This window comes from Bacillus rossius (genome assembly GCF_032445375.1).
Source record: "Bacillus rossius redtenbacheri isolate Brsri chromosome 9 unlocalized genomic scaffold, Brsri_v3 Brsri_v3_scf9_2, whole genome shotgun sequence".
Lineage (NCBI taxonomy): Eukaryota > Metazoa > Arthropoda > Insecta > Phasmatodea > Bacillidae > Bacillus > Bacillus rossius.
Genome location: NW_026962013.1, coordinates 33,403,508 through 33,413,231, shown reverse-complemented (window position 1 = coordinate 33,413,231; position 9,724 = coordinate 33,403,508). Strand labels below are relative to the sequence as shown.

Below are 9,724 nucleotides of genomic sequence, written 5' to 3'. Positions count from 1 at the left end.
ATAAATTAACTTATTAGAATTATGATTGATTATATCGATTCCCGTCCTTGGTTAGAAACCGGTGAGGGCAAAAAATAAAAAAAAAACATTAGATCCTTCCTCCACAGAAGTCAAAAGATAATGGAAAACAGAATCTAAAATTTATTTAATAATTTGTTACAACTGCCACTGGTCAAGAATCGAACCGTGGACAGGAATCCATCCATTCTATTTGTAAATTAATAATTGATTTTTTCGTAGACTTTTGGAATTCATCCCGGATTTCTAGCTAAATAATTACATGATTTCAAGATGGCGGCCAAATTTCAAGATGGTGGGCACCTCAGTAATAAGAAATGATTACTGCACTGTAGCAGGTTATAATAAAACTAGCATGATGGTAAGACGAGTACACACATGATGGTGTCCTCCAGCATACGAAAACATTATGGTGGCAATGACCACTAGCATGTGGTAGCTCCTGGTGGCATGTACTGAACATAAAATGACGGATCCATGATGGACGTCAAGATCAAAGTCAAAGTTCAAGGTCATGGTCAAATTTCAAGGTCAAGGTCAAAGTTCAAGATTAAAGTTCAAGGTTAAAGTTCAAGGTCAAAGTTGTAGGTCAAGGTCAAAGTACAAGGTCAAAGTTCAAGATCAAGGTCAATGACAAAGTTCAATGTCAACAGACGAGGTTAAAGGCTCAGTCAAACAGAAGGCGGACTGTCCGCGCGGGCGGAACGACCGCAGTCCGCCGCGGACTAGGGAAGCCAGACAGAATGCGGACAAGTCGAGGCGAACCAGTGTGAAAACAGTTGCAGTGAAACAGTGTGATATTCAATTCTCTGTCTGGAATTCGTGTTTTCTTGTTGTCATTTCAAGATGTCCAGCAGTTCATCTGACGAAGAAGAGTTACTTCTTATGTTCGCTTTGAGTAAAGCAAAAAGAAAAAGAAAATGGGTGCATGAAATAAATGAAACAAGAGAGGTGTTCGGCGAGTTTCACCGATTATGCTGTGAGTTGAGTTCATTCGAAGACCGATTTTTCACATATTTTCGAATGTCTCAAGAACAATTTGACAAATTGCATACCCTCCTTGAACATAAAATATCAAAAGTGGCCACTAACTGGAGGAAACCCATTGGGACGAAGGAAAGACTAGCTATCTGTTTAAGGTAAGTAATACAATTACTTATTTAAAAATAATTTTTCTCTTTAGTTTAATTATTTGTACAATAACTTTACACTACATTTTTTTACATAACACAATACAATATCCGTAGACAGCAGATTTTGAAATTTACCTTTACATGCATTTACATAATTTTACATGTGTCCTTGGAATGTTTCGTACCATTCTTTTGCCGAATCGCCAGAGGTTGCATGGATTCCAACAAACGGTGGCTTGTTGGTATAGTTCAGATCGGTGTAATCCACTACCCCGGAGGAGGTAGCAGTACAGTTCGGTGGCCACGATGAACTACTTGAATTTAAAGGGGAGGATGGGTGTGAAGTTTCCAGTTCGCGAAGTTCAGCCCGGCCAAACATTTGAGCCATCTCCATTTTTATAACTGCTTGTGTTCTAGGTGAAAACCTTTTAAATGTCTCTGCATAACTTAAGAACAAGTGGTCAATACGGTCGAGGTTGTTCCTAGGTTTGTTGTCCTTTTTGTTATTTAGATACTTTATAATCGCATGAACATCTGTGCTAACGTCCTTTGGTTTGGATTTTTTCTGGGGCGGTGGAATTTGGGAATCATCTGTCGCACAGCTACCCTCGTTGCTAGCTTCTTCTATCGGATCGTCTGTTTCACCCGTCTGTGGTATATTTGACGCGGTTACCCGTGGAGAAACTGTATCTTGAAGGAATTCCAAGTTTGCCGCCCAGGGCCAATTTTTAAACTTCTTTGCCGAACCTGTAGCTCCCTTCAAGAACTTGAGATACTTCACATATGAATCCCTCAAATTCTTCCATTTGAGTTTAACAGCTTCACCTGTACAAAACAGTATACAAACATCATTTAAGCAGAACGATAAAATCAAAAACAAGTTTGAAACATAAGTAATAACTAAAACTCACATTAATTTTAATGTATAATAAATGTTACAATAATTAATTCTAATATATTATTCTATTTATGAAACTGTTCATGCTTCGTTTGTATTGTTTCAGGTATTTGGCTACAGGTGATTCCCATCACACTATTGCCTTTTCCTTCCGTGTTGGACGCACTACTGTTTCCAGCATAGTTAAAGAAGTGTGCGTCGAGATATGGAACGTTCTACAACCGTTGTACTTGGCTACTCCAACAGAGGAAGTTTGGAGGAAATCTGAAGTTGGCTTTAGAGAACGATGGAACTTTCCCAACTGCATCGGGAGTATAGATGGGAAACACGTGGAAATCAAATGCCCTAACAAGAGTGGATCAAGTTATTATTGTTATAAAAACTTTTTTTCGATTGTTCTCTTGTCCATAGTTGATCCTTACTACAATTTTATTGTCGTTGACATAGGTAGTTATGGTCGGCACAGTGATAGTGCCATTTTCGAGAACTCCTCTTTCTATCGCGATTTTGTTGATAACAAAACAATTCTTCCTCCAAAACCATTACCCGGGACAGAAACCCCCGTCCCTCATGTGTTTGTAGGTGATGAAGGGTTCAAGTTACAAACTTATTTGATGCGTCCGTTCCCAAGAAAGGCGGTCGTTGATAATATAGAAAAAAGAAGGTACAATAAACGACATTGCAGAGCACGACGTATCGTGGAAAATGCCTTCGGCATTTTAACTCAAAAGTGGCGTATATTTTTTAGACCTATCGAATGTAATGTTGATACAGCTGTACACGTTGTCAAAGCTGCTTGTTGTCTTCACAATTTTATTAGAGCTAACACAGAAAATGTCACAACTGATGAGCTAGAATTAACAGACGATATAACAAATCAACCCACCAATGCTTTCTCAGCCACCACTCCATTGAAAGAACGATCTAGTGATGCTGCCCATGCTGTACGAAACCATTTCGTTAATTACTTCAACTATTTAAGTTCGTGAATCATGATGTAAAAATTGTAAAAACCTTGTAAAATATTATTACATATTTATATTACTGTTGCATTGTATGATTAAGCTCTTTGTAATGTTTCGTGTTAATTTGTAAAGTATAAATAAATATGTATACATAGAAGATATCACATTAATGAATACATAAAATACAAATATGAATAAAAATAAAATAATATACAAACAATATAATATGAATATAGTGAATACATATAAAAACAAATTATCTTACTACTTTCATGTAGTTTATCCGCGATATCCTTCCATGCTTCTGCTTTCTTCACTACATCTTTGTAGTCAGGATGACGAACATCATACAAATAAACACACTCCCGCACAAGATCTATTAATTTTTCCGTCTCGTCAGCCATTGCTGTCCGCGCGAACTTTGTAGAAAATGACAACTGCTCCTCTGTCCGCTGCGGACTAGACTGGTCCGCTGCGGCAGACCGCCTTCTGTTTAACCAGGATGATGCAATCTAAGGTTACACTGTGTCCGTGGCGGACGGGCGGCCAGGTCCGCGCGGACAGTCCGCCTCCTGTTTGACTGAGCCTTAAAGGTATGGTGAACAGAAAATTATATTAACATGTCGCCAGCACACTTTAGCAGACGAAAACAAGATGATGGTCTCCAGAGGACGAAGACAAGATGGCGGACATAACGTCATACCAGTTGATGTTATATATACCTTGGTATTGTGGGTAGGTTATTCTGTAGGTGACTTCTGTGGAGGAAGGATATGATGTTTTTTTTATTTTTTGCCCTCACCGGTTTCGAACCAAGGACGGGAATCGATATAATCTATCAGAATTCTAATAAGTTAATTTTTTGATGTATTTTGGAATTTTTCCCGATTTTCTAACATAAAAATTATGGATTTCCAAGATGGCATCTAAATTTCAAGATAGTGACAATAACGGTAATTGCAACATTAATAGGATCCATTATTACAGTCGTAACATAAAGTGTAACGATGACATAGTACTCAACCAAGATGGCGGGTGTAACGAAATATGCTACATTTATATAATCCCATATGGCGACCGTAACGATAAGTGCAACAGTGGTTTTTAAGATTTTTATTATTTAATTCGATTATTTAATTTTTTTAATGATTTTTAAAATTTTTCCCGATTTTATATCATATAAATTACAGATTTTCAAGATGACTGGCGTAACGGAAATTGCAACGGTGACGTCATAATCCTAAAAGAGGCTTATCGGAGGCTGTAGACAAGGATGCTTAAGCCTATTTTAGGAATTTGTGTTCTTTCTAAGGCAAAAGACTTTTGAGGTTTTTCGAAATCCTAATTTTCCCTCGGAACGGGAATTTTTCCCTCGAAAACGGGAAATTTTGAGTCATTTTGAGTCATTTTTGAGGAATTTTGAGGAATTTTGAGTCAAAATGGCCGCTGAGACGTCACAATCCAAGATGGCTGACCAGCACCAGGCACCACCGACTGGCGCCTGTTTCAGTATGCCCATTTGTATACTACTCACACCAGTACCTCAAGCGCATTAACAAAGGAATATGTTCTAGTAAATGTGCGTAACTTTATACGCTCTTATGTAAATTTCGGTAAAATTGTGCAATTCTTACAATTTAAAATGTTTTATTTGGGAAGAGCTAGTGAAACGTGCGTTTGATTGCAAATGATACTCCATCTTACGCATACCCTTTGCTAAAAAATGTTTATTTTAAGGTTGCATTTTAACGCATTACATATGTTAATGTACTAAGCACGATAATTGGGACATTTACTGCACTGAAATTCAGACTTATAAAGTGAAGAAAGAATTTTTATAACCTCCACATTGAACCAGCTACATTGGCCATGACAAACGGTTGTTCATTGTTGACGATTTATTTTCAAATAAGTAGTGCGATTTGGTTCCACGAGTATTTTTTACGGGTGCGAATAGCAGGTATAAAAATGAGCAAAAACTACGGAAAGAAGAGAGAGATCAAGCTAACTCTAGTGTTCTTTTAGAAAATCGAAGTACATATGTAATTAAATTCGCCAAGCAACGAGGCATTCTTTTGTGTGATCTGAGATGTATGTAGACTGCCTGAGTGAAAAACTCACTAATATTGTTACGAGGATACTAAAGGCGATGCGACGAGGCAGGCCAGACGGCCCGGCGCGCCGGCCAGCGGGATATCAGGAGAGGCCCCACCACCTCTGGAGCAGAGCCCTCTAGGGATCAGGTACCGCGGCCGGACTGGTGCAACCGCCAAACAGATAAGTGGCAAGCATGTCTCTCGAGTGTTAGGATCTAGCTGACGAAATAGATCAATTTAAAACAATTAGAGTACAATATTATTTTTATTTTTTGACGTGACAACGTCTAATAAATCGATGAACGCCGGCTGCACGTACGAAAAAGTGTCCCGTAACGCACATTGTCCCGTTACGCTGTGTCCCGTTACGCTCATTGTACGCTTGCGCCGCATCTATCTTTCTTCCACTCGATTGGAACAACCATCGATTTGACTTTTTCGAGGCACATTAAACTTGAAACACTCCCATTCGTTTCCTACTTTTCCTATCATCGTCCTATCCTTAACAGAATAACACAGATTGGAAGAAGTTAAATATAGCAAACATGTATAAACGTTATAGTTAAAATAATCTGTTCGTTTAAGTAATAAACATATTTGAATTAATGAGTGCAAATAAAAGTAAATTTATCAATGAAATTGTAGATTTCATTTCACTCCTTCTTTGTATCCATACAAAATAGTGATAATTCAATAAAAATTATTTATTTGTATTCATACAAGTATGCAATCATTTCATCAATGTATTGTTATGACGTTGTCACGTTAAACTATTGTCCGTAAACCGACTTTACAGACAACCAATTTGTTGTTGTTTTATTTATGTTTAAAGGTTATGTTTAATATGTAAGAGTAACATTTATATACAAATAATAAAGCCTTCACTGTATAGTTAGTATTTTTTAATTGAGTGTAGCAATAAATGTTTTTGTAAATTATTCAGTAAACAAGTTATATTGACAGAATTATATCAAACGCAATCACAAGATATTTTAAAGAAAAAGGGGGCATTTAGTGTCAGAAGTTATATTTCTTTTGAACGATCAAGAGTCTGAGAACTAACACGTATGATAAAAGTATATTTAAGTAGAACTTAGAGAGGATTGAAGTTCGATATTAAATAATATTAATAAACTTTTACTGAATAAATATATATTTTAGTCCAGTGTAAGAAACATTACAGAACTTTTTTTTATAAACTAAATCATATAGTTAACTTCGGAGTGCTTAAATACGTTTTTGAGATGTTTTAAAACATTAAACTATTTTATTTGATCAAATGTTTTGTCAGCTGGATTAGGTGTACGCAAGGCTATGATGTTTGGATTGAATTTTGCGTATTCGTAAGCAGAGATGGTTTGGAGAACTTGGTCACAAGTGTTAAGGCAGTTGAATGCACTACATGTGTATGTGGATCTTCTTGTAGGAGTTATGCAACTATTTTTTTTTTATGGTTTTTCAATTGCTATATTTACCCGTAAAATTAGCGTGTGTTCAAATAAAAAAAAAACACAGTCATATGTATGGTTTTCAGTGTAGTTGGATCGTTTAAAAGTAAGAAAACAGGAAAACATTATTTCCAAGGTCTACAATTACAGTCCGACAGTTTCTTAAGAGATGAATTTGAGCGGAGTGGTGGCCATGAAGTAGTAGGTTCACGAACTGCTAAGGTATTATTTACGTGTGTGGTTGTGTTATTTGTTTGTTTTGAGGGGGAGGGGGTAGAGAGAGAGAGAGAGAGAGAGAGAGAGAGAGAGAGATCGGGAGACCGGAAGGGCGGGGCCAAGCTAGCGATCGCTGTCTTCACTAGGGCTTTCCAGCTGGGAAGTTTATTTGAAACAGCGCTTGTAGTTTGCAGTTCCTTGGTCGTGTTAAAATAATGGCCAATCGACGGATTAGTCATTTTGTAATTATAATAATAATAACTAGCTAGCTAGTTGGCTGTCAGCATTCACTTTTATGTTTTAGTTTTTGCACTCCTGCCAAACAACCCGATGCGTTTCTCTGGGACGTGGTGATTAGCTTACCTGACTTCTAGCTCTGGGGTCATTGGTTCAAGTCACACTCGGTGGGAGTTAGTTTGTAATTAATTACCCAACAGAGAACTCCGGCGTTCAGCAATGACGTTACTAAATCTCAAACAAACAACACTTCGGCATGACCAGTTATAATTTTACCACGCATTACTTCGAAGAACAGCAACGCGTTATTTACAATAACATCTCTAAAATATTACGTGCGTTATTATCTATTGAAAACAAATTTCAAGTGATAGAAGTTTGCAATGAGATAATCAAAACTTCGCAAGTACATAAATTGACACAACTAACACATTGTCATTATTTATTTTGATTAGGTACTACAATGGATCCCTTTTTTTTTTTTTTTTGCTTTAGTAAAAATTTGATTTTGATACTGGCAACCAATCCACTTTTCGCATCTCCGACTGGATTCAAACCAGCTATGTTTTCGCCTACTTTTCAAAACAGCTTCCTTTTATACGCGTTGGTTTTATTGCATAATATAAATCTAGCTCGTCATCCTTACTGAACTCGATACCAGCAGATTTCAAATTTGTAAACAATTCATTTTTATGGAGTTTCGTAAAACCAAATCACTGCCATCACAAATATTATTGAAGTTACCAAAAATTGCCCACTATTACTCCTCCAAGCAGAGTAGCGCAGTTTGTTACCCCTCCTATACTGAAAGAGAAGCTGCAAGCATTGTTCCCAACCAATGGGAAATGTTAAAATTAAATACCAGTAACCAATTCTTAAAATTCTTAAATTTTACTTTTGGCATCAAAAATTCATGGACTGACAATAACCTTAAAATTTCGTAATTACCTCAAGAAAACTATGAAGACATGTCGATTGGGCATAATTGAGGAAAAAATAATTATTAATTTTAAGAATTAAATTTACAACTATCTTCAGTTGACTACAAACTTAACAATAACATTTATTGTGTGAACTAACATTACTGTAGTATGTAGAAAATATCACATGAGTTTGAACGTATTACAACTCGTAGGAGTAATACCTAAATCTTTTGTCTGAATAAGTATTTCATATGACCAACTATAACTGCAAGGGGTTATAAAACAAGGTAGGAGGACAAAACAAAATCATAACTTCCTTCTTAGGCACAACATCTAATTCGTACAAATTGTGTGTTAACCTTATAATTTTTATCTAAAACTTTTGCCTGAAATAATTTTTGATAGTATAAACTATGCAAGGAGTGGAAATAATAAGGGTAGAAAGACCAAATGTCATTACAGTTATTAAATAGATGTATTATCAAATTCATTATATTTTATTGTAAAACTTCTAAACTTTATCTAAAACCTTTGGCTGAAACAATTTTTGATGAAACGAACTATTGACTCGCAAACAAGGGTTGAAATTAAAAATAAATAAATTTTAGCATCAAATTCGTAGGAATTTATTAATAACCATCTCAATGTTACCTTGAACCTTTATCCAAAACAAAATTTGTACGACCACCTATTAGTACAAGGGATGAAAAAGAATGGTCGATGATAAAAATAATTGAATAACTAACTTAGTAGGCATAACCTGAAATTCTTTCAAGACATTCAGTGCTGGATGCATTGAGTTAAAAAAAAACATTCAAAATATTATCGCTTCATGGAATACGAGAAAATGTTAAAACGATCTTTTTTTTTTTAAATATCGGTGAACATATAGGATGCCATGTAGGCTACTGTAAGTTTTTTTGAAATGTTCCAGGAGAGTATAGCAGTTTCCAAAAATATTTACAGAAGAAATAGGTACTTCGAAATCTACCTGCGCCTGCAGGCTGTGCCTAAAAGGATTTTTTATTTTATTTTATATTTTGAGCTTGTAATTGTAAGTTAGGGGGGACGCACCACAACGCCAAATTACCTCAACGCCGAAATACATTAACGCCGAAAAATGTCATTTCAGGACTGCCACAAAGGTTAGGTTAGGTAAGGTTAGCACACAAATTCATTCTGTTATTTTTCATTTTGCTCCTGTGGCCCCCCCCCCCCCTTCCTGCAGCAACATTTTTCGGCGTTGTGGTACACAGCAGTTTTCTAACTGTCGGCGTTGCGGTCAATTTGGCATTCGGCGTTATGGTATTCGGCTTTATTGTACGTTCGGCGTTGTGGTAACGACCCGACATTAGGTATGTACTTCATAAAGCCGAGCCTAGCGCCCGTGGGTGCTTCCAGAGGCCGCGCGCCTCGCCGATGGGGGATCTCGCGCACGACGCGACGTGCGGAAGCAGTTTGACGACTTCCCGGCGGTGCCCCGTTCTCCTTCGCCCGCCCGACAAGGCCTCGACACGACCCGACCCGACTCGACCCGACTCGACACGACTCGACACGACACGCCGACGGACGCAGCCTGACGTTCATCTCCTGCGCGTGGCCCCCGCCCAGGGAGCAGTGAGCCAGATCTTCCGACAGCCGAACCTAGGAGAAAATAAAAACAAAATATATTTTTTTTTTGACGTCAATATTTCTTTGGCTTGAAGAGCAAACTTTGTTCTCTAGCAGCAGATTTTGATTTAACTTCACCATTCAAGAAGTTTTCCCAGTACTTCAATGACATCATTGTA

At 37.2% G+C, this 9,724-nt stretch overlaps 1 protein-coding gene across 1 annotated transcript; it reads left to right on the top strand.

Annotated features, from left to right (window-relative positions):
* Positions 1-703: 703 nt before the first annotated feature.
* On the top strand, positions 704-9,514 carry LOC134542902 (uncharacterized). Its single transcript, XM_063387487.1, has 4 exons — positions 704-1,157; positions 2,156-2,993; positions 5,178-5,298; positions 9,336-9,514. The coding sequence occupies exons 1-4, from the start codon at positions 865-867 to the stop codon at positions 9,512-9,514; spliced, it is 1,431 nt and encodes a 476-aa protein (XP_063243557.1). The 5' UTR covers positions 704-864.
* The last annotated feature ends 210 nt before the right edge of the window (positions 9,515-9,724 follow it).